Source organism: Trypanosoma cruzi, genomic scaffold (genome assembly GCF_000209065.1).
Source record: "Trypanosoma cruzi strain CL Brener 1047053516799 genomic scaffold, whole genome shotgun sequence".
In the NCBI taxonomy this organism is placed as follows: Eukaryota; Euglenozoa; class Kinetoplastea; order Trypanosomatida; family Trypanosomatidae; genus Trypanosoma; species Trypanosoma cruzi.
Genome location: NW_001849536.1, coordinates 150832 through 174725, shown reverse-complemented (window position 1 = coordinate 174725; position 23894 = coordinate 150832). Strand labels below are relative to the sequence as shown.

The window sequence follows — 23894 nt, the reverse complement described above, 5'->3', positions numbered from 1 at the left end:
CCGTGAATGGATGCGTCATGATTGTGAATCCGTGCATCGGTTGAGGATGGGTAAGAAAGGGGGAGGGGATAGAAACGTGTAAAGAGAAAACAAATAAAACATGAAAGGGCGAAATTAAAAGAATCACACACACACACACACATACTTACGTACACATACGACGACGACGACGACGACTTTCCCCTTGATCTTTTTCAATTTCATTTGTTACGAATCCCCTTCCTTCTCACCGTGGCGGTGAATGAGATTGGCCCATATTTCTATCCTCATCCTCTTTATTCTCATCGTCATCCTTCCTCATGGTTGACATAAGCGAATGGTACTCCAGTAGTTTCTGCGTCCGCACGGCGTTCATCTCCACAAGTTCCTCCACCGGATGACGGAATTGAACCCCAGATGCCAAAAGTAACTTCTCCGTTGGTTTAAAATCCTCCAGTTGCTGCGCTGCCTTTTTTGCGATAAGTTGTAACTGCTGCTCCATTGTCTCCTTCACCTCCAATAGGTCCTTCTTGGCCTTACTGAACTCCTTAGCCTTTGGGTTAAATGTTTCCATCGCAAGTTCCTGTTGGACGTGGTAGTACTCAATCCGCTTGTCCAGTTCCTCCACGTGTCGTTCCTTCTTAAACTGCAGCTCGCCCAGGGTGAGGTAGAGGCTGCGGAAGTGCTCTAGTCGCTCCTTGCGTACATTCAATAATTGTGTCTCGGCTGTCTGCAGGATGGCGTTGTGGAGGTGGTGATTCAAGTGCTTATACCCCGACTGCACCGCATCACTGATGCTCTGCGCGCAGTGAAGGCTCTGCTCCACGTGCTGCAGCGTCGTCCGCAGGGCCTCCTCCTGCCGCTCTGCAAACAGCATGAATGTCGCCGCGTCCTCCTCCCGCTGCCGCTCCTCGGACATCTTCTCCAGTCGATCCTCGACGAGGAATGTACGCTCCTCTGCAAGGTGGCGCAGACGCTGCTCAAGTTCCTCAATGGCCCGCAGACACGCCTCCTGTTGCTGCCGGTTCAAGTCAAATAACTTTTCCCACTCGGTCATTTGCACAGAGAAGTTCGCACGCTGCGCACTGCGCGCTGACCTTATCTCCTCCCGCTTGGACGCAAGTCTCTCTATGTCCGCGGCGCAGCGTTTTTTAAGGTTCTGTTCCTTTGCAATCTTTGGTGAGACGAGACGAGGGACAAGTTCGGTGGCCAACGCACGCACCTTCCGTGTCGGCTCCTCCGCCGCGTCTTTTTTATACGTCTCAATGACGTGCTCGAGTTGGTCATAGAGGGGGCGCATTCCCTCAAGCAGTGCGGTCTTCTCAAAGTACAGATTCTCCGAGCGCACCATGTCTCCATCTGTCACGGCATCCTCCTGCTCCCGTTGTTTCTCCTTCACGTCGAACGCAGCACGGCGGAGACGCTCCCGTGGCTCTTCCATGACATGCTCCAGCGTGACCCGCCGTAGTGTTTCCCCAAGAACCCGCAGAAGAGGCTGCGACCACTCCGCCCACGCTGAAATATCGTCTACAGAGCAGGCGCAGGTCGCATAGCCATGTTCGATGGTTCGCAGACTCTCCTCTACCGCATCCTGCAGTCCTTTAATGAGCATTGAAATTGACTCCGCTGACGCATCCCCTTTACCTGCACTTGAGAGAAGCTTGCCATACGGGTGTAAATGCCGCACGTCCTGTATACCCGCGAGTAGGCGCTGTAAGGGCTGAAGTCGTCGACTCACCGCTTCGGCAGACGGTGGGGTCGATGACACTGTCGTTGTTGTTGCTGTTGGTGATGATGATGATGATGATGATGTCGCCGCTGTTATCGTATGGCCGTCAGGAAGCCGCATTTCACGTGCCTCCACTTCCAAACCGCACTCGGAGCGAAAGAGACTACCGCTCCCCTCCACCAGCGCACTCATCCAAAGTCCATCCGCCTCTCTCGCTGCGTGATTGTTGTTGCTGGTGTTTTTATTGCTGTTGTTATTATGATTCACCCCACCCGCCGCTTTATTCATTGGCACGACGGATGCCGCCGCTGCTGCCCCATTCGCGAAAGGGCCAATTGTTGCCTGAAGTTCTTCCAGGAGGCTTAGAATTTGTGTGGCGCTGTCACGCGCCATGCGTCGACGGCCCTCAACGGAAGTTGTGGCGCCTACGGGCACCGCACACGTGTCTAACACGGCCTCACGCTGAAAAAACCACTTCTGCGCCGCCACCAGTCGCTCCTGCGAGCACGCAGGCACCGCCGCTGGTGATGTTATCATCACAGCTGCTGCTGCTGCTGCCGCCACCGCTGCTGCTCCACCACCGACACTCTTTTTGCCGTTGCTGTTGTTATTCATATTCAAAACCCCTCCCCTCTTCCTCCTCAGCCCCCTTTTTCTTTTTTCTATAATTTATTTTATTTTATTTTATTTTTTATCGCTACACGTCTTCTTTTGTTATCTTGCGTTCCCCCCTCGCACTCTCAGACTCCTTCCAAAGATATCAATATATATGTGCATATGTGCATGCATGTTGGCAAACGATAAGGGAAGAAGCACACATATCCAGGAGGACAGGAAGAGACACACACACACAGAGAGAAAGAGAGAGACGGCACAGACCGACTCCCCCCCCCACCCCCCTCCAACACACACAAAACAACAACAACAACAACCAAATAAATAAATAAAAGAAACAGCGAGGATGATGATGGGAAAAAACAAAAACAAAAAAATGCAACAACAGCAACAAGACAGAAAAGATGGAAAGAGCAGCGCCTTCGTTCTCACACCTGTCTTTTTTCCTTTTCCTTTTTTTCTCCACATCCGTAAAAAAACAAACAAACAACAAAAAGAATGTGCACACAGAAACGGGAATTATTGGCAGCCAAATAAACAAAACAACCCCCTCCTTCCCTCCCCCCCCAAAAAAAAGTAAAAAAAAAAAATAAATAATTATAAAACAGCATGCATATGGAGCCGGATGCAACTGTGGCCAGTTGATGCATGCAGACACAAGTGAACTTCTCTCACCCCCCTTCCCCTCCTCACCGCAAAAAACACCAAAAAGTAAAAAAAAAAACAAACACACACATGTAAGGAGGGGAGGGGAGTGGACGCCTCTACAGCGCTAATATCACCACCACCACCACTGGTAAAAAGAATAATGACAATACCATTGAAATCACTCTAAAATCACCAGCAGTTTACACACATGCACACACTCATATATATATATATATGAGTATGTGTTTATGTATGCAGGATGGGATAAAATAACAATAACAACTACGACAACAACAACAAAAAAGGAGGCACAAACACACAAGTGCATGAGACCCTCCTTCCCTCCTTTCCCCCCATTGCGATTGGTGACATGATGTGTCGGAGTCACACGGACGTAAATGCATTGGGGAGGAAGAAGGAAGAAACAAAAAGAAAAGAAGGGCAAAAACAGCCAAGTCAAGCCCGTTTACCATCATATCCTCCTTTCCAATGTGAAAACTGTCTACTAAGTATAAAAAAAAGGCAGTAGACGGACTAGGAATTCTTCCCTCACTCCCTCCTTTCTTTCTTTCTTTCCTTTTTCCCGTACGCCACATACACGCGTGTATGTGGCATACTCTCCTCGCACAAAATCCCACTAGAATTCCCAACTGAGTCATCCATGTCAAGAGCTCTGTGTAAACATCTATCAAGCCATATATATATATATATGTAGGTTTAATGTTTATGTATGCATTGCATCATTCTACCCCATTTGTGTCTTATTCTTCCCAACAGGTTCCCCCCTCCTCGCCCTTTTCTTTTCTTTTTTTTTTAAATTCGTCTTTATTCTCTTCTCTTCCACAGACACTTTTCACCTTTCATTTCTTTCCTCACCCTGTTATTATTATTATTATTATTATTATTATTATTATTATTAACAGCCGGCTGTACCGTCGTGCCAAAGGTATTAAATGTCTGCATGTATGGAAATGTCCAGTGTAAATTTTCTGCCACGGATATACCGGGGTTATGCGAGATATCAAAGCGTGTAACACCGACAAGCCTCGGTTCAATTTCCCCAAAAACCGTCTTTGCAATGTCCTGACGTGTCAACTGCGGTAGAAACGTTTCATGAAAGACCCTTGAATTGCCTCCAGTGCCGTACAACAATTGCTGCGCGGATGATGCAGATGAATAGGAGGAAGAAGAGGACGATAACGACGACAAGGACGATGTCATGGGGGAGGACGTTGCATGAAACGTAGGGCTGCTACCACCACCAACACTATTCCCTCCATTCGTGGCGGAGACAACGTGCCCTGTAAAGAGTGCAAATCCCTGCAAGTCCGGGTGATTTGCCCGTTCCCCACGCAGCTCCAGGCGCCTCAATATACGCCGAACCGTGTATCGAACCATTTCGTACGTTCTGTTCATTTTTTTAGCATGTAGTTGCATGTCAGAGGCCTCCCAGGGCCAGTACTGTGGCTCACGTGGGGATGTAATCGTCAGCCGTTGCCGATATTCCTCACGTCGTGCTCGACTGTACCGCTTTTCCATTATTGCTGTGGCCGCCGCAGAGGACAAAAGCGGCGAGACGTGTTGTGACGCGTCAATAGGACGCAGCCCCCGCAGAATACCAAAGAGGTTCATGCCCCGCAGCTGCACCCCCACAAGTGTAAAAACCGGATCATCATCTATGTTCCGCAAGAGTCGGACCCCGTCGCTGCCCTTCTTTATCCCTCCAACCGACCCACCGGCACCTTCCTTCTGCGACTTGGCAAGAATGCGCGGCATGTCAATAAGCGTGTCTATTGGATAACGAAGCGCCATGCATGTTATTCCTTCCCATGCACAGTAGTCTTCTCCCCGCCATACGAGTCGTAGCCGTGGAATGGACGTTGAGAGGAGTTTCAAAAAATGCAGCGTCTCAATTCGCATGTAATCGGCATGCCGCATCGCACGTACACGCTGCCGCCACACAAACTGTCTTGCTTTTTCCTCTACCCCCTCCACCCCCCTCTTGCCACCATGTGTATTAGATCCCTTATCCGTCCCCATCCCATTATGATTGTTGTTATTATTCCCACCCTTACCAGATCCACTGCTTCTTGTCTCTGATACGCCCTTCAATACGTTATTCATATCTAAATTTGAATTCGGGCGCTGGAACTGTTGTAATGGAATTACATGCCGCACCGTCATGTCCCCAACAGGTGTGCTGTACGCCAACACAAGTGCAAAAGAGACGGCATACAATAACAGCATCGACGGTGGTACGGGTGTGTGAAGAGATGGGACAAGCATCTACTCCCTCCCCTCCCTCCCCCGCAACAGTCCCAACACACAAACACGCAACCAACTATAAATAAATCTAACCACACACATACATACAGAGAAAAAGAGAGAAAGAGAAAAAGAAAAAGAAATAAATTTGACATGGAAAGAGATAAGTGCATATATATATATATATATTGCACACAGCTGATTATTTTATTCATATTTTCTTTTTTCTCTTAGTATAAATAAATAAATCAATCAATAAATATAAAAAAAAATATATATATAACCAATCATCATGACGTCCTCTTCTTTCATTTCTTCCTTCATGTGTTTTGTTTCCCTTTTTTTTTTTTGTTCTTTCATTCCTTTTGGTGGATTCGTTCCACTGATGTCTCCTCTCCCTCTCTCCCCACAGATAAACATACATACACACACGCAGGTATATAGGTACACGGATATTAATAAATAATAAATGTGTGTAAATCACAATTTGTCCATTTCTCTTTTTTTTTTTTTTTTTTTTTCTTTCGTGTGTGTGTGTGTGTTTCTTTGTTGTGTGACTTCGTATTTCTTCCCCTCTTCTTCCATGACTCGTTGGTTTAAATAGGCGCAATAATTAAATGGAGAGGAGGGGGTGAAGAAGAAGAGGGAATGAAGGGAGGAAAGAGAAAAATAAGAACAACAACAACAAAAAAAACAAAACAAAACAAAAACTGATGTCGTCTGTTTCCCTTACGGCGGAAGGGTGACAAGGGCGCGGTGCTTCGCGACAAGCTCCGCAAGTACCGGCCATGTGCGTGGCGGGAGTCCAAGAATTTTTCGCTGCGCCGCTTCGACGCGTTCCTGTCGTGCGAGCTCAGCCTCCACTTCAGTCTTTGATTCGGTCGAAAAGAGAGATGTGGATGCATGCAACAAGAGTTGCGCCTGGTCGCCCTCCACCACGTTGTGGACGGGAGTCGGAGACACGGCTGCCGCGGCTGTGGCGGTCATGCGACCAGCGGCATTGTATGGGAGGTGCCCACTGCCTTCCTGCAGCGGGCAGCGTATGTGTGCGGCAACGAGCGGCTGCAGATGCGCCGCAAATACGGCGTCCTCCTCTCGCACAAATGGTGTGTACGCACCGACGGTGCCGAGGGACGTAGCGTAAAAAAGTATACGGAGCGCAAGCGATGGATCTGCGCCACCACTCGGATCGTAGTCATGGACACGTAATGCCGTGACAAGTTGCCCGGTGTGGTGCACGGCAATCTCCTGCAGGACTTGTTCATGGGCTGCATAACGCTCAGCCTCCAGAAGCTCGGCGTCACTCATTTGATGCAGCGGCTCCGCAAATCCAAGTCGTGCGTTCTGCGGTAGACGCAAGAAAGCAACGCTCCCAAAGCGGTCTGCCACGGCAATGGTGCGTTCATCGAGGCACACGACACTTGTCACGCTGCGGGGGACGGCATCGCGTGCCACGAGCATCAGGAAAGACATCGAACCGCCTGCGCCACTGCCCGGCTGCACCGTCGCAATAAAGACCGATTGATCGAGTGTGCCACACACGATAAGAAGACGTTTTTCTCGCGCAATGTTCCCGCTATTTGGTCCACAGCGAAAGAGATCGGGCGCATACGTGGCTGTGGTAGCGGATGCAGCGCCGGGTGGCGAAACAAAGACGGTCTCGATGGCGGTGATGCGACTCGGCACTTTTGGAAGCCGCCGCTTGCGCAAGAAGCGACGTTGCCCCCACGCGTATACCTGCAGTCCGTTCTCCGGCCCCAGGCCAACAAACAAGAGGCCTACCTCTGGACAAATGTGCAGCGCCGAGGGATAATCCAGGAGTGGCGCCGCCCGGTACGACGCAGCGAGTGTTCCTCCTGCCAAACCTTCAGCGCTTGTTTCTGCTGCGGCAATAAGTGTGTCATGTAGCTGCTCAAGGCGCAGTGTGGAGGCGGTACCGCTTCCTCCTCCTCCTGCTGCTGCTGGTTGACTCACAACAAAGCGAAACGCGCGAAGGCGGCCTTGGGTCCATGAGGGGCCAACACCGCAGCCACTTCCATGCGTGTATTGCTCCGCACAGCCTGCCACCACCACCGGCTCCTTCCCAAAGTCCTTCACAAAGCTCCCAACTGCGGCGGAGAGTACAGCCTCACGCTCTTGAAAGTACAAGGGCGGATCTAGTCGGTCTGTTCGCTTGTTGTACAGTTGTAGCGTGCTGACGTAATGATCCGGGTGGTTCAACGAACGCTGAGGTTTGTCCAGTGCAATCCCAACTCCACTGCTAGCAGAATTCATATTACTATTCTTATTGTTATTCGTATCGTTCTTGGCATCATCCGCGGCGTCCGACATGTTGTTACTTTGAGTGCGGCGCTGTTGCTCCGCTGCCGCTGCCACCGCCGCCGCAGACGCCCGTCTTAACGCAGCAACACCGTATCCACGATGTTCTGTGCCGATAACAATCAAATACTCCGCCCGTGTTGGATGCTGAAGAAGCCGCCGCCCTGCCACGGAAAGGGGTGTGTGGCCAAAACTGTACTCCAACGACGTTTCTGCCGTGCTCGTTCCACCACTCTGCTGCGCGGCAAAAAGGGACAATGTATTGCCCGCGACGCCAAGTACCAACTCTTCCCGCGCCCCCGTTGGCATCTCCACCTCCGTTGTGGCTGACCCCGTCGAACTCGCATTGAAAGTAGGTGGCCGACGGAATGACGCGTACATCACTTGCGGCGATGGGAAGCGCCAAGGCACGGTCTTGGGCAAGCCATCACGGACATCACAACGCCAGTTAAATTCCCCACACAATACATAGCATGCACGTTCACCATCGCCAGCAATCATCTGGCATGGCGCACTACCGCACGTTAACACGGCCCGGTCCATTACTCCATATGTTGCCGCATCCAACTCACAGCGTGTCACCGTCCCATCAATGTGGCCAATAAAACAGAAGAGACGTCGTACCCCACCGGTTCTTCCAAGATATGTTAAAAGAACCGATACAATCGCTGGTGGAATGCCGCCGTTATTATCATCCGCGGTGCAGTGAATGGTTTCCAATGGTTCCCGCAACTTTTTGGGATTCACAATGTACACCTCATGACTTGCGGTGGCAATGGCCGCTAACATCGCCACCGAAGATGTTGCTAAAGAAGGATGCAACGAAGCGTTAAACTGTTTGGATTCAACATCTGGATCTCGTAGAAGTGATATGGCGGGGGCATGAGGAAAGGACGGAATTGCCTCCAGTTGTTGTAGTCGTGTCCCACTTATTCCCATGTCAAAGCTGGAAATACCGCCTCCTTGGGCAAAAGAAACCACGATGGTGTTTCCAGAAACCGCAGCGGCAAGAATACGCTTGCCATGGGGATGCATCCACGTGGCACTCTCCGCCATGGGCCTCGTTCCCATAGCGCCCTGTTGCTGTTCCGTACGATACGGAAGCACGACAATACAACTCGGCGTGATTTGAACATATCCCACACCGTAGTGCAGAGTTCCTGCCGCAATGGTGTGCTCAGATGTGACAAATCCCGAGAGTGTATCGGGCTCAACGTGTCCTGTCAGTGCGAGCGAAAGCACGGTGGTGCCTTGCCGTGTTGAAAGAAGTAATTTATCGTCCCATAATTCACTGCTCGCAAGGCGAGAGGAGTTCTTGGCAGTGGATCGGTATCTTCCACCGTTCTTTGTCTTTTTTGTCTCCATCTGCATTTCACGCCACCGCTGCTGCATCGCCGTTGCCGAGATCAACGGGATCAGATGGAAGAACACTGCCGGTAACGTAAAGGAGCTTTCCAGCCTCGCTGCATACCCATAGCGAGCATGGAACAACACACTATCGGAGCCGCGTCCCACCAATGCGTCAATCTGAACATGAGGTTGTTGTTGTTGTTGTTGTTGTTGTTGTTGTTGTTGTTGTTGTCGTTCTTGATGAATTTCAACATCCTGCTCGCCTTGTGGAATCGTCACAAGGAAGGATGTAATCGCGGGTGTGCTCGGGTACGTTTCAAGCAGTACCATGTGCCGCAGTGACGGATGCGGAATAAAAAGTGGAACAACACGGCCTTTTTGTTGTTGTGGCGTCTTCGGCAGTGACGATGGTGGTGGGAGAAGTACTGCGGCCCCCCCCGCTTTGGGCAATGAGGGCGGCAGCATCATCCCTCCGCGTGGGACACCCGTCCCTTCTTCCTCCTCTTCCTCCGTCACCGCCGCAGCGGAAGGATTGGAAGGAAGATTCGAATTCAGAGGAGTTGGCAGGATGATGCCTTTTGTCTCCTCATCATACCCATCCTCGTGACGGCGGCTGTCATGCCGTTGGTCGACCATCCGCATCCTTGATAGGATGTACTCCTCATCTGAGCGGTAGCCATCCTTCACAATCTTGTACAGCCCATGCGTCGGGGAGGACTCACTCGCAGCAAAAACAAAGCCACGACGGAAGAGCACCATGACCGTCGTCGGTGGTATTGTATCAAAGTAAGTCACGGTCAGTGGAGATGGTACGGAGACAGGTGGGACCGAACCCGTGGGAGGACCGATACGTCGCTGCTGCTGCTGCATCCGCAGCGCATCATAGGAGCGCTGCACATCCATAATTGTAAGACTAATGCGGAAAACATCACCCTGGTCATCCTGCAGCAACATAAAGAAATCATTCCGCACACACGTCATGGCGTGGGAAATAATCATTGGGTCATACAGCTGTTCACGGAAGTCATTACGTCGTGGAAAAGGCACGGCCGTTTTGAAAAGCGAAACGGAGGAGAGGCCGGAAGACAACAACGGTGTTTGCAGAGGCGGGGCGGAACTGGACATGCTGTTGCCAAGGATACCGCCGCCATGGAGCTGAGGTAGTAAATCGTACCATATGAGTTCTGCGTCCGTGCAGACAATGACCCCACCGGGGCCAAATGGGGCGGCGGGAACCGCAATGAGACGGTGCGCCGTCGCAGGGACGGAGACGAGATGTGTACGCTGCACCTGCTGCAGGCCAGCCAGGAAGGCATATACCACCAGTTGCTTCGATCGACTACTGCTGCTGCCGCTCTTCCCATGGGAAGTCTGCCTCGTGCTGGAATTGACACGCAAGAATGCCTGACCAGCTCCCACATTCGAAGTGGCCGCCGCATTTCCAGAACCATCTGCGGAGGACGGCAATGTTTCCGCCTCAGGTATTTCCTGCTCAAGTGTTGCAAACGTGGCATTTTCCGTCGCACCATCCAAGGCACACATAAAGAAAATGATTGTCTGGCGATGTGCCTCAACCGGGGAGCCAAAAGACATAAGGTCCCGTATAGCAGGCCGTCGTTTTGTGGACATGACGGCACCCTCAGGCCCCGCTTCTGCACCACGTGGCGGCAACATGAGCAGCTCCTCCTCTGCCCCTTCCTGAAGTGAACCGCCACTCCCTCTGCGACCGCGTTGGGCGTAGTATTCCTCATGCTTGCGAAGCGGTACGAGTACTTTTAACCGCATCAACGCTGAAACAAACACGGCCCTCCCCAGCGGGTCCACAGCAAGGCGTGCACTCGGTACCGTCAACCGCGCCCCACTGCGGCCAAGAACCACCTCACTCACACGAACAAACTTCCCACGCAGAGATGTTATCATCGACGTGTTTCGCATTCTTGTTGCTTCATCCTCGTCGTTGTCGTCCTGCTTTGGATTGCTGCTGGTTGGGTCTTGCGCGAGTCGCGCCGGCACGGGGATCTCGTCGAGATCGTAACGCAGCAACACGAGACACCCCGTTTCGGATGTCACGGCGAGTCGCTGCATCGCCACACTGTCACTGGACGGCGTGTCAAGAATGCCAGCGGAGCCGCTCCCGCCGTGACCCGCAGAAGAACGCCCGGCGGCAGCGATGGTTGGCACCGTGGCAATTTGATAAATATTCGCAAAGAGGCGTGTGCTGTGGATACACTCCGCCACATTGCGGTCCACATGCAGCGTCCAAAGCTCAAGGGTGTCATGTCGTACCACCACAAAGTCCGTGGCACCAGGAAGGGTAAAGGTGCCAACAACGCAGTGTGTAATTTTCTGCGTTGGGATGATTGTTTGGTGATAAATCAAATCTGTGTTCGCCGGTGGATGACGCGGCGCTGCTGCTGCTGCCACCGCCGCCGCCGCCGCCGCCTGTGGGGCGGTTCGTGTCGTCATCGTCCCCTCCTTGCCTTCTTTTCTTACCCTTACTCAACCGTGGCCCTGTCGTTACCCTCCCTTCGCCAAATAAGAGCGGATGTGAGGTGGTGAAATTTGTCAGCGTTCGTATTTTGTGATGTGAGCACGTGAATGCAAGACAAATTCTCCTCCCTTCTTTTTTTTTTTTTTTCTTCTTCTTCTTCTTTTCTATTCCTTTTGTTTCTACTTCGTTCTTTTCCCTTTTTTTTTTTGCGGCAAAGAAATTTATATAAAAGAGAGAAATGTGGAAAGAAGTGCAAGAGGTGGGTGCAAGAGAAGATGCATGCATGCATACAAGAGACATGGCGAAATGCGGCTGACAACAATAAGTAGAAATAAATAAATAAATAAATAAGAAGCCAAGCAAGCCTGTGAAAAGCCGCTGTTGTAATATGTCCAATGTCGTCTCGGCATCCCGCGGGCGTTTGTTGTCCCTCCCCACACACATACATACGCACTCACCCCGCAGACCGACTGAGTGACCAACTACAAACCCCTTCCCCCCTCCCCTCTCCTCTCCTCTCCTCAAAAAAGAAAAAAAACAAAACAAACGTACACACATACGCGCACAGAAAACAAAAGACCATAAAAATAGACAAACACCAGGGCAAGGCCCTTCCATTGGTCGCCCCTTCCCCTCCCTCCCTCCCTCCCCACACGGCACCTCTCAAATTAAATGCATTTGTATGCGGGGACTATGGGGAGAAATGAGGGGTTCGTCCACTTACGCCGCCTTTGACACAATCACCGGTTTCTTCAACATGGCGAGTGCATCTGGCACTTGAGCTGCGTCATCACCACTACGGCCTTCTGCTCCCTTTTCATTTCCCGCCGTCGCTGCTCCTTCCGATGCCGCCTTGGCGGCAGCTGTCTTCTTGCGCTGGGACGCCAGTACGGGGGCGGGAATATCCCACGTCTCCGCGCCCATGACCCGCATCGTGTACAGGAACAGCCCAATGCTCAGACAGCCGAGTGCGACGCCAATGTAGTTTGCATACCGCCGTTCGTCGCCGTACAGCCAGTCGCGGTACATACCGGACTCGTCAAACGTCCCCTCGCCCTGAGTCTCGCGTAGACGGTAGTCTTTTCCGCCTGCCACATTTGTAATTAAGTTCGCGTTCTTCCATCGTACACTATTGTTAAGTTTGTGAGCAGTTTTGTACACAGGTAGGCTGTGCGCTACCGGCGGACCTTTCCGCGCCCTGCGCTCGCCAGGTTTGATGTCAAGAGGCCCTTCAAACAACTCCTTACGAAATCCACGTCGCTGCGTGTACGCGGCACTGGATGCAGCCATCACCGCGGCCAACTCCATCACCACCACCGCCCCACCACCTGCGTCAGGACTACCGGTAGTCAAGGAAAAGACACTGCTACGGCACGGTCGACGCATCGTTGCGAGGACCCCACCCGGGGCATACGACGAAACATGACGATACATGCGCTTCATTCACCACACACAAGCACACTTAAGCCAACAAGAAAATAATATATATTTATAAGAAAAACTTCTCCTCCTACTCTGCCCTTTCCTGTTGCTTTTAGAAAAAAAAAAAAAAGGACAGAGGGAGAAAGAAAGAGAATGACAGAGAAGTCCCCCTCTCACTGGAGAGCCGTCAAGGAAATACAACTCATCCAAAAAAGAATCCCTTTGGCCACTCTTTTACACATTGCATTGGTAAATACACACATGACCAACCTCAGTTTCTACTCTTCCTCCTCGTCATCCGAGTAACTGCGGAAGGAGGGCTTGCGTGTACATCGCATGGTTCCAATTGTTTTCCAAGTCATATATTAATATTTATACCAATACTTCTACTCTTTTTGTTGTTATTTATATTCTTCGCAAAATATTTTCTTGTTTCGTCTTTCCCCGCTCCGGTCGTAGATCGACGTGAAACGTGGGCCGTGGGCCTAACTTTGCATGGGCTTCGGCCGCCACGGCGGATGGAAGGAGAAATGCGTCGTCCAAGTTGATCTCGACCCCGGACGCATCGCGCCACGACACAAGTGTGTAGCGTTGAGACATGGAGGTATTCTTGATGGGGGATCGAGTTCTACTCAGCGCTTCACTGCGGATGTGTGACGTCGAATGGCTTCGGTTCTGACTGTGGCCTCTCGTTTCACCGAGGCCCTCGCGAGGGAGCTCCGATGCATCCAGGCGACGGCACTCTTGGCGCACCGCGATGGATTCAAGACCAGGACGCACGGATCCACGAGAATGCAACAAGGAATTCGCGGAAAAATCCAATGACATCATCGAAGTGGGCATCTTCGGCTTCCTCGCTGTGGCTCCTGTTTTCTCCCTCATATAAATCCCCTTCGGTTCCTCAAGGCCATTCTCAACATCTCCCTTGCCTTTTTTGCCATGAAGTAACTGAAAAAAATCTAATGCATGAAACGGCAAATTGGGTGTGTGATTTCTCTGTCTAGAGGACTTCGGTGCTGACCGTTGCTCGGCTGCAGGCTTGGGATCAAACGCACGTGAGACAGCTCCATGTGTAGCGTCCTCAGCATTCCAATCCAACTGCCGTGATTGTGATAACCCCGATGCATCTTCCCGTGGCTCTGATGGCACCGACACCCGTCCCTCGACGTGATGATGAAATGCATCCCTGTTGTTAGGGGAATTATGCAGATGCGTGTTTGACATCCTACCAGCATCATTGCTGGCCGTTTCTACCGTCTTTACAGAACCAGTTCTGCTATGGGATGACATGTGCCACTGCTCTTCCTGTTTCAGCTCCCGTAGCCATTCTCCACCATTATGCCTGAAGGCCAACCGCTCCTTGTCATTATATTCCCGCTTCGATGAACTCCTCTCGCTACCGACGTTCCATGTCGGACTGCATTGACTTTTCGTAGAGCCCTCTCCTACTATTCCTTCATGGCTTTTACTGTCTACTGCTCCAGCCACAAGTTCGTAGCTTTTCTTCTCGCCCACTCGCTCCCTTAACAACGCTTTTGGGGTTTGTCGTGCAACAGGCGACGGAACCGTAAATAAGAGGGAAGGTGGAGTTTTTTGTTGCTGCGAGTTTCGTCGGATACCGGATTGCGGAAATCGAAGCGGTTCTTTCGTGGGTGACATTATCCCCCACTCCTCCATCCCCATCGGCGTCAGGTGACTGTTGCCGCACCACAAACCACTGCGTCCCGGTGTCGTTGACATGAGACTGACGCTCACGTCGCAAATGCCGTTTGGCGTCCGTGAAGGACCCCCAACGGAGCCTGCGTCGGTCCCGCCCTCCCCCGGTACTGAGCAGTACGATGTGTTCCGTGTACTCGCCGTTCCCATATCACCATCTGGGTCATGAGTCCGAAACAAGGAAGGAGAAACCTCACACCTCGCCGACTTTCGCCCATTCTCTTCTCGTTTGGTGAACTCAATCATGCCACGCTCAAAGCAGGGCAGTATATTTGACTGCCGCTGCTCCCGTTGACATTGCATCTCCCGGGTCCAACAATTCAAATGACCTTGTAAGATGGGGAGTCGCAGCGTCAACTCCGCGTATGTCGGCTCATGTGATAGCTTAGGAAGAGGCAGTGGCATCCCGCCTTCCGTCTTCTCGTGGTCTTCTTGCACATATGGGCTCACGTAAGTTTCGGGATCTGGTAGACACAAGGTTGGCTCTGTAGCCTCCTTCACCGATTCGTCACGAAGGGACGGCAAGACAATTTCTTCCGCATAAAGAGGCTCAAAAAGTGCCTGTCGCAGTCTTTGCCAAATGACGTAGATTTCCTCCACGGCCGCTCGCTGAGCCATCATCACAAGCTGCGCTGACGGCCGCAGAAACACAAACTGCCCTGTCTGACAAATAGGACCCGCCAGCATATCCACCACTGCAATGGGAGCGTGTGAAAGTGTGTTGCGGTTAAGCTTGGCCTTGGATACTCCAGAAGCGCTAGCAAAACCTGTGCCATTCGTTATGCTACAACTGGCGCGACGCTTTGATACAGCAGTTGCCCTGCCGGTGTGTTGCGGCGAGGGACCGCATCCTTGTCGTAACTCACACACATTCACAATACCTTTTTCACTATGCGATGCCGCATGTTCATCTACTGCCGACATCGCCGTGGCAACCGATTGTTTGCGTGAGATATTTGCTAAGGAGGAGGATCTTGTTGTTATTGCTGAGACTACCCCAGATGACCGGTCATTGGCGGTGTCAGCGGCATTCTGCATGGGGCTATGCACCCGTCGTCCCTTTCCCGCCACTGCCGCGTGCGAGTAGTTACGAATCGACACAACCTGCGGCATGACCTCAGGAACAAGCAGTGGACATTGTGCCTCATTGTCTACCATCGCATCTTGTCTCTGTTCTTCTTTCATCATGGCACACACCTGCTCAGATACCCGTGCAATCTCAGGGTCGTACGCCGTGCTGGCACCGACGGGAGGGTAACGTACGGCCGGGGCGATGGTGAGCCGCCGCGCTTCACTTATTTCATCAATGCAAAACGTCACATCGACGCACACCCGCATGGGCGATCGTAGCGCCCGGATGAGGACGTCGTCAAAGTCCTCGTAGATCTGAAGTTCAGCGAGACTGGCGGGCGACCCGTCCAGCAGCGGGTCCTCAAAGACGCCAATGACACGTGTAACAAAGGCAGGCCAATAAAGTTCCGACTGCTCCTTCTGTTGATAGGGATGATGCGAGGGATAAGAACTTCGTCTACGCCGCTCATTTGGCCAAACAGCCAACACTTTCTGAGACAAACCGCCATCGCCTGTCGGCTTTAGCAGCTCGCAACGCACCCGCACAACCCCGCGTGTTTGACTGTAATCTACCATGAGAGACATGTCCGAGCCCCCATTCACCGCCGCGTTGGCGTAGCAAGAGGCTGGGATCGTTCCCAACGGCACGATCCACGTGCGTGGAAACTCCACCCGACTCAACGCCCGTACGTTGAAGGCACCCGCTACTTTTGGCAGCCCGTAGTACATTTCATCACCAACGCCATTACCGACACCGTTGTTGTTGTTCCGCTCCTCCTCATCATCTCCGCTGTCATCTTCCCCGTCGTCCAGGCGCCCAATGCACCACTTGTTGTACTCGTCCATAAGAATTTCCATCGCCTCGGCTTCAAAAGGACGTTCCACTACATCCCGGAGGGAAAGTGCCATGACGACAACTCCAGAAACGCCCACCCCCCCCCAAACACACACACTTTTTTTTCTTTTTTTTTTTTTACTATGTGCTTCTAAACAAATGGCCCTTCTTCTTCGACTTGACTTCACACACAGACACACACACACACACACAATTGTGGCATCACACGGGAGAGGCAACAACGACAACAAAAAACAAAAACAAAAAAACAGAATGGCGTGTAAAGAATAAACCAAACCAATGGAATGAAGTTACCCATCATAATTCACACAAATAAACCCGGAAAACGTGTGGTAAAAAAAAATAACTATATATATATATATATATATATATATATATATATATAAGGACCAGACACACCAAGACAAAAAAAAAAAAAAAGAATGCCGATGCCATGTCTCACAACATGCCTCGTGAAGGTTGATGCGGCGGCACGGTTTCCCAACTCTCTGGGTAGCGTGGACGCAGTCTCGCCCCGTACGCCTCCGTGTAACTTTCCGCCGGTCGTCCCGTTGCAGACATGATCTCCGGCATGGGTCCAACTGTGCCTGGGAACTGCAGCTGTTCCCTCAATTCCTGTAGTCGCTCCGGTGATGTTGCACGCCGCGGTTGACACAACACATCCTGCACGCTATCCGAAGAGGAGGAGTAGACGCCGGGGCGTCGCGTGTCTGTGGTAGGTTGCTTCCCCACCACTGGCGGAAGCACGTAGGACTTGAGCGTGTAATACGGCCGCCGCAGCAATGCCTCGTTCTGCTCAACCGTGTCACGCTTCATCCATTCCGCCCTTCGCGCCCGCACTGGAAGCGGGTGCAGCAACTCTCGCCAGGCCGTGCGATAACGAAGCGTCGTGGCGGTACGTCGCAACATCCCTTCCCCCTCCCACCCCCTCAAAAAAGCACAAACAAAAACCGACGGATTCCCACACAAACACCCCCACGGCAACCCTCACGCTTCTCTTTTTTTCTTTACAGATGTGCAGACACCACGTGCAGTGGAATGGTGACTTGTGCGGCAAAACAAAACAAAAAAAGAAAAAAAAAACTGAACAGAGATCAACATCAATAATGGTAACAAGCGGTAAGAAAAAAAAAATATATATATACATGTACATACATCCTCATATATACATATATACATGCATATATGTATACCTACAGGACAACACTCGGGGAAAAAGAAGAATAAAAAGTAATTTACCAACAAATCAACCTCTCTCTCTCTCTCTCTCTCTCTCTCTCTTTTCTCTTTATTTGCTACACTAAAATGTAAGACCGACACACACACACACACAGACGCACACACGCACGACACGCACAAGCCATACATACACACAAATACACACATATATATGTATGTATCTAATAGATCAATAAACTTATATAGAAAAAAAAAAATTCCATTTAATAATGCGTCTTTAGTTTGTGCGTGTATATTTATATTTATATATAAATATATGGAAAAAAATGAAGGTTGGGTTACTAGCAATGATGAATACAAAACCAAAAACAACAACAACAACAACAACAACTAATAAATATCACTTCATTTCTCTTTTTTTTTTTCTTTTCTTTTCTTTCATTGACGTTTCGTGCGCACATGCCCAGTCGCAATGTTTTTCTTTTTTTTTCTTTTTCTTCTATTCCCATTCATAAACCTCCCCCCTTTCCTTTCCTTTCCTTTCCTTATCCCTCCCTCTCTCTTAGCTCCACATTGTCAATGGGTGTATGTATATGAATGGGTAAATAGCTCAATGCCTGCCTGCATGCCTGCCTGCCTGCATGCATGCCTGCATGGATGGATGGATGGATGGGGGAGTATGAAAGGGAACATAACATCAAAAAAAACAACATGAGAGTAATCGAGAAGGAAGAAACTCAGCAAAAACACACACAAACACACACGCACAGAAAAAAAAAAAAAAAAACAACGGCGGTAATAACTCATTTGGCCCCACTTCACAAGAAGACATGTCTTCCCCACCCACCCCATCTCCCCTCTCCGTTCCTCCTCTGCTTCTTCAAAACATACACACAAAAAAAAACTAAAACAAAATGATGGCAATATGAAGGGAAAGGAGACGGGTGGGGGGGAAAAAAAAAGGGAGGCATCAAAAAGAGCGGCAAACCCGAAAAAACAAAACAAAACAAAAAAACAGAGCACCTCACATATATATTTATTCTCTTCACTTGTCCGTCTCTCGTCGCATGGACGTACAAATCCCTCCGGCTCTTTTCTCTCGTGTACGGGGAGGGAGGAGGAAAGGGGATTGCGCATTGTATAATGTTCATTCCATTTCTCCTTCCCCTTCCCTTCCCCCCCTTCTCATGTACATTCACCACTCCCATCGCAACATATCAGCAGCAGCACCATCCCCCTCCACACCCCCTTTTTTTTTTCTTTTTAATTCATTTCTTTCTTTGGTGTCCACAATTTATTACTATTATAATTATTATTCCCCCCTTTTTCTTTCTTTCTTTCTCTCTCCCTCTTCCCTCTATTTCTTTCTTCCTTCCTTTCTCTGCCATGTACATGTATATATATATATATATAGAGAGAGAGAGAGAGAAACAAATACACACACAAAGTACATGGTGAGAGTAAAAGAGAAATACATTTGGAGAAAGAGAGAGAGAGAGAGAGAGAAAAAAAAAAAAAAAAAAAGGGGAGGGGGTCGCAGACACACGTGAATAACTAAACAAAAAGGGAGATCATTTCCAATCAGCGGCGTGTTGGACGAATTCCTTTTGGCCTCGCGATGGTTGTCATGCATTTAGGTATATGCCGCTGCGCCGTGAGCTCAGCAAACTTCCTACCACAATGCGGACATGGGACACGATCATCATATGCCTCTGGCATGGGCTGTGACGCTGGCATGGACTGTTTTCCACCACCACCACCGCTTGGTGCATTCACATTCACTTGCCGCATTGCACGCATTGCGGCCTGAAATTGTTCATGTTGTATCTTCCACTTGGGCGGTTTGCCTGAATTTGTATTTGCAACCGCCACTGGATGCTTCTTTCCACCTTTTTGAGAGACACTGTTGCTAGGTGCGGTCACCTCACGAATACCCTCAATGCCTTCCAGTCGTTGCTCCTTCGTGTCGAAGACACGTCGCTTCTTCTGTAAATTTGAGCAGGCACTCTCGTGGCGTGCAAGAATGGACGCACGGAAGCTGCGACCGCACAATCCACATGGCATTAACGGTTCATTTGTCGGTGGCGGCGCCACAAGCGTATCGGTTTTCCCCCTCTCACTACCACCAACGACAACATCATCTAGGGAGATGTTGCTGCGTACCGACGGACGGGCGGGAATATTGCTCATCTTATTTTTGTTTATTCCCACCTTGGAGATAACAGACTGCAGCTGTTGTTGCTGTTGTTGTCGCGGTCGCAAGGATGCTTCTCCACCCATTGTGGACGTCACATCCCCAACGGGTATATCGTCAAACTGCATGGGCGGGTTGACACGGCTTGGTGTGCCCACAGCGATGCCTCCACCTGTGCCGCGCTGCTGCCGGGATGACGGACGCCTCAGTGGCGCTGTTTCCGGAAAATCATCCTTGTCATTTTTCCCTACATCCACATCGAAGTTCCATTCCGGCTTCTTTGCATGTTGCTGTTCTTGCTGCTGCTGCTGCTGCTGCTTAGAACGCCAGCCTTTCCGCGGGGATTCATACCGCCGAAGCCCCCAGTTATTCATTTCTTCTCCGCCCGCTGGATCCTCCGCTGGCTCCACTTGCCGGGTTCCATGCTCAATACTCCCGGCACGAAGTTCTCTGCGGGCGGGACGCGATATGGCCGCTCCGGCAGTTCCCGCAACTGCACTGGCCGGTGGTGGTGCAAACACACGGGTTGCAAGTTCATACGCCTCATTCGTGTTATTGCTGGCCCTCGCCCTACCAACATTTCCACCAACTCTCCCCGCCACGTCCTGCAGCTGGGACTGTTGTTGTTCTTGTTCTCGTTGTTGTTTCTCCTTAAACTGCGCAATGGAGGCGCGTAAAGAATCCAGCGAAATGCTGTTTCCAAATCTTCTCGTCCGCGTCGACAATTCCTGCGTTATGGGCGTACCAATTTGTACATTGTAACTACTACTTGTCAGCGTGCTAGTCCCAGGGTTCTCCACCTGCACAATCTGATCCGATAGCATGGCCCATAGTTGCCGCGCCTGGTCAGGGGTGATGATACCTGCTTTGGTGGCACGCTTAAAATCCTCCTCCACTACATTCGCAATGCGGCGACTACGTGCCGCTGGAGTTAAATTCGTTGTAGTCGCCAAGAGACCACTCCCGCTGCTGTTGTTGTTGCTGTTGCTGTTGCTGTTGCTGTTAGCGCTGTAAGAAAGCGCCATCGACGGCTGCTGCTGCTGCTGCTGCTGCATCGGCTGTTGTTGCTGCTGAAACTGCTGACGTTCCTCACGAATCCTCCTCGCACGCTCCATTTGAGCCGCCCGTTTCGCTGCATAGTCCTGAACAAAATCCGTCGCTGTTGGCATGCCAAATTGTGTATATATATGTATGGATATAGATATCCCTCTTCCTCTTCTTCGCTCTCTCTATTGGCCCTACTTTTTGGTGCTTGCCGCTCCATGCACGGATGATACATACATATACATACAAAGGAAAGAGAATGGGAAAGATGCATGCAGGGAAGGGGAGAGTGGCGGACATGTCATAATGTCAACAACACTGCGGTACACACACACACACAAATAAACAAACAGCACTTTGCATTCATAAGATTAAAAAAAGAAAAAAAAAAAAAAAAAAAAAAGGATCATAAATACTTCCGTCTCCTTTTTTTTAAATTTATTTATTTATTATTTCTTCGTTTCTTCGTACCCCGTGCCTTTCATAACCCAATCCCACCTTTTGGAGTGGGAAATAATAATAATAATAATAATAAGAAAAACAAAAAAAAAAAAAGAAGAAATAAAGAAGAAACGCTTGTATCCCTCCAATTCATTTAAACCATAATACGTGTCAGACCAACCCATATTTATTTACATGCATATTATATTATATTATATTATATATACCTATAAACAAATAGGATGAATCCCCACGCAAAAATCAGCCCAACATAATAAATAAATATATATGATAATGATATAATATGTGACTGTTGTAGCCGTCGATATCATGGTTCTATGCATACATAAATACCCTCCTCCTCTCCTCTTTCCCTCTCAATGCCTATCTCTCTCTCTCTCTTCTTTTCTTTTCTTTTTTCTCTGCACATACAGAGAGAATTATGTGGCACACGGACATTCTGATTTACTTTCCAATCATGGGGCGAGATGCGGGCACGACGCCAGGAGCACCGCAAGCCGCTCACGCACTTCTTTTGATATGGCCGATGGGGAGGTGGTGATGGCGTGACTTAGTAGACTGTGCGCGGGATCAGCAAAGAAATCCTTGCCCAATGCAGAGATGACTTCCAGTGTGCAAGTCCGCGATTTGTCAACGTTCTGCTCGAGCGTCTTCCTCACATTCGCCTCAGTGACATGCGGGGCATCGCTCCAGGCATCCATGTCCGTTACCATGGCAATAACAAGATACGCCATCTCCGCCTCCCGTGCAAGCTTTGCCTCTGTTGCGGTTGTCATCCCAATGAGGTGGCCGCCCAGCTGCTTGTTCATAAGCGACTCTGCCTTTGTGCTGAACTGCGGCCCCTCCATCGTCACACTTGTGCCCTGTTCATGCAGCCGCCACCCTTCCGTCCCTGCCGCAAGACCGGGAAATGTGCGGTGCACGGCGTCCCGTGCGAGTTTGCGGAAGGCCGCCGATGTCGGAAAGGCAAAGTCACAGTGGGCAACGATGCCGTCCTCAAAGAACGTCGATTTGCGTCCTGTCGTGCGGTCAATGATTTGGTCCACCAGCACAAGGTCGCCCGGCTGGTAGTTGCTGTCCAGTGAGCCCACGGCGTTAATGGCGATGAGGTAGCGCACCCCAAGCAACTTCATTGCATACACATTGGCGCGGTAGTTCACCTCCGACGGGTTCAGTACGTGACCAACACCGTGACGGGGTAGGAAGGCACAGTCAACGCCTCCGACTTTAGCCACGCAGATATCGCCACTGGGACGCCCAAAAGGGGTTTCAATGGCGTAATACTTCACTTCATTCAGGTTGTGCAGTTGATAGACACCAGAACCGCCAAAAACCCCAACGAGCACAGGGCTTCCGTGTGGATTGCAGCAGTGGGACATGGCGCGAAATACGTTGAAACGACTTCTTCTTTGTTTTCCTTTTTTTTCGTTTCTTGTCAATAAATGGCAAGCACAGATGTAGAGAAACCTTCCACAGACAAACACAACATCCAAGCAGAAGGAATTTAAAAAGAAAAAAGAAAAGGAAAAATAAGAAAAATAAGAAAAAAAAAAAAAAAAAAAAAAAAGCGGCGCAGAAGCATGCATCCCGCTGCCTCTTCCTCATCTTTTCCAATCTTCATTTTTTTATTTTCCCTTTCAAGAGCAAATCTTCCTTGTGCCTCTTTCCCAATGTGTGTGTGTGTGTGCGTGTGTGTACGTTTCATTTTCTTCTCCATTCCTCTCTCAACACGCAACATTTCGGGTTTCAATGTGTGCATTTCACCATTCATTCATTCATTCATCCTAAATTAACTTCTTGTGCCGTTCATTACAGTCACACTTTACCGTTCGGCAAGCAACCATTCATTATCCATCGTGCCTACCGGGACGCTCCTCTCATAATCGGTCACGTCCAATGTGCTGCGTCTTGTATTCCAGAAAGGCGGAGAGGTTCTCGGCGACCTCACGCCAGTGTGCGGCGTCATCAATTTCCGGAAGGGTGATACGATGGTTCCGCTGCGCCTCTCGCACCAATTGCTGCCGCCGCTTCAAATATGACTGAAAGGGTCCCAAAAACGATTTCAGGGCCACATGCACATGAAGTGGGATGTACACGGCGTCATCGTGCGTCTCATCTAAAAAGAGGTCCATTATGTGGTTCGAGGCCTCACAGCGCACACGCCACTCTGCATCGGTTGCAGTGATATTCGCCATCCACCGTCGACGCACGTCTGTCGCTTCACCCTTTGCCGCCAGTGGTGGTGGTGATGACAAAGCGGCGGCGGTGGCGGTCTGCAAGGCACCATCCACTTGAAGCATGCCCAACGCAAAGCGTGCCGCCACGTGGGTAGCCTCGGAGCTCTTGAAGGAGGCGCAAATGGCGCACACCGCACCCACGCATGCCTGCTTCTGCAGCGGAGTGGCATGCGCATCCCACGCAAGTCGTGTTAGAATGTCCACATCGGTCCCCGTGGCGGCGAGGTGGTTTGTGACTTGAAGCGAGCCCCCCGCGTGAGCCGCCTGCTTACGCTGCAGCGTCCATAACATCTGTACAAGGGACTCCAGTTGCAGCC

General features: G+C 50.4%; 9 protein-coding genes across 9 annotated transcripts, besides 47 other annotated features; all 9 read right to left on the bottom strand.

Annotated features, from left to right (window-relative positions):
• Positions 1-23894: part of a sequence feature (heterozygous, Esmeraldo-like haplotype) that runs on past the window's edge.
• Positions 125-156: a microsatellite.
• Positions 158-177: a microsatellite.
• Positions 227-1996, bottom strand: Tc00.1047053508387.90 (paraflagellar rod protein, putative; the record flags this gene model as incomplete). Its single annotated transcript, XM_811450.1, has 1 exon — positions 227-1996. The coding sequence occupies one exon, from the start codon at positions 1994-1996 to the stop codon at positions 227-229; it is 1770 nt and encodes a 589-aa protein (XP_816543.1).
• Positions 1766-1791: a microsatellite.
• Positions 1932-1968: a microsatellite.
• Positions 2250-2282: a microsatellite.
• Positions 2377-2399: a microsatellite.
• Positions 2621-2725: a sequence feature (T-rich).
• Positions 2892-2928: a sequence feature (AT_rich).
• Positions 3240-3271: a microsatellite.
• Positions 3513-3555: a sequence feature (GA-rich).
• Tc00.1047053508387.80 (hypothetical protein, conserved) lies at positions 3797-5257 on the bottom strand (the record flags this gene model as incomplete). Its single annotated transcript, XM_811449.1, has 1 exon — positions 3797-5257. The coding sequence occupies one exon, from the start codon at positions 5255-5257 to the stop codon at positions 3797-3799; it is 1461 nt and encodes a 486-aa protein (XP_816542.1).
• Positions 3852-3890: a microsatellite.
• Positions 5472-5519: a microsatellite.
• Positions 5731-5761: a microsatellite.
• Positions 5914-5945: a microsatellite.
• Positions 5966-11371, bottom strand: Tc00.1047053508387.70 (hypothetical protein, conserved; the record flags this gene model as incomplete). Its single annotated transcript, XM_811448.1, has 1 exon — positions 5966-11371. The coding sequence occupies one exon, from the start codon at positions 11369-11371 to the stop codon at positions 5966-5968; it is 5406 nt and encodes a 1801-aa protein (XP_816541.1).
• Positions 9094-9145: a microsatellite.
• Positions 11312-11348: a microsatellite.
• Positions 11526-11604: a sequence feature (A-rich).
• Positions 11726-11747: a microsatellite.
• Positions 11886-11919: a microsatellite.
• Tc00.1047053508387.60 (hypothetical protein, conserved) lies at positions 12117-12839 on the bottom strand (the record flags this gene model as incomplete). The annotated part of the gene is made up of 1 exon (XM_811447.1): positions 12117-12839. One exon carries the CDS (start codon positions 12837-12839, stop codon positions 12117-12119), a length of 723 nt encoding a protein of 240 aa, XP_816540.1.
• Positions 12683-12725: a microsatellite.
• Positions 13224-16514, bottom strand: Tc00.1047053508387.50 (hypothetical protein, conserved; the record flags this gene model as incomplete). Its single annotated transcript, XM_811446.1, has 1 exon — positions 13224-16514. One exon carries the CDS (start codon positions 16512-16514, stop codon positions 13224-13226), a length of 3291 nt encoding a protein of 1096 aa, XP_816539.1.
• Positions 16626-16653: a microsatellite.
• Positions 16809-16846: a microsatellite.
• On the bottom strand, positions 16900-17370 carry Tc00.1047053508387.40 (hypothetical protein, conserved; the record flags this gene model as incomplete). Its single annotated transcript, XM_811445.1, has 1 exon — positions 16900-17370. The coding sequence occupies one exon, from the start codon at positions 17368-17370 to the stop codon at positions 16900-16902; it is 471 nt and encodes a 156-aa protein (XP_816538.1).
• Positions 17595-17653: a microsatellite.
• Positions 17713-17749: a microsatellite.
• Positions 17778-17846: a microsatellite.
• Positions 17932-17958: a sequence feature (AT_rich).
• Positions 18004-18031: a microsatellite.
• Positions 18045-18079: a microsatellite.
• Positions 18164-18200: a microsatellite.
• Positions 18255-18293: a microsatellite.
• Positions 18294-18313: a microsatellite.
• Positions 18966-19021: a sequence feature (GA-rich).
• Positions 19027-19053: a microsatellite.
• Positions 19121-19146: a microsatellite.
• Positions 19222-21003, bottom strand: Tc00.1047053508387.30 (hypothetical protein, conserved; the record flags this gene model as incomplete). The annotated part of the gene is made up of 1 exon (XM_811444.1): positions 19222-21003. One exon carries the CDS (start codon positions 21001-21003, stop codon positions 19222-19224), a length of 1782 nt encoding a protein of 593 aa, XP_816537.1.
• Positions 20120-20153: a microsatellite.
• Positions 20802-20838: a microsatellite.
• Positions 20865-20907: a microsatellite.
• Positions 21252-21281: a microsatellite.
• Positions 21305-21333: a sequence feature (AT_rich).
• Positions 21391-21413: a microsatellite.
• Positions 21415-21451: a sequence feature (T-rich).
• Positions 21519-21542: a microsatellite.
• Positions 21591-21625: a sequence feature (AT_rich).
• Positions 21673-21743: a sequence feature (GA-rich).
• Tc00.1047053508387.20 (methylthioadenosine phosphorylase, putative) lies at positions 21796-22719 on the bottom strand (the record flags this gene model as incomplete). The annotated part of the gene is made up of 1 exon (XM_811443.1): positions 21796-22719. The coding sequence occupies one exon, from the start codon at positions 22717-22719 to the stop codon at positions 21796-21798; it is 924 nt and encodes a 307-aa protein (XP_816536.1).
• Positions 22847-22907: a microsatellite.
• Positions 23012-23036: a microsatellite.
• On the bottom strand, positions 23218-23894 carry Tc00.1047053508387.10 (hypothetical protein, conserved; the record flags this gene model as incomplete). Its single annotated transcript, XM_811442.1, has 1 exon — positions 23218-23894. A coding segment is annotated over one exon (677 nt), but the record flags the coding sequence as incomplete, so codon positions are not given.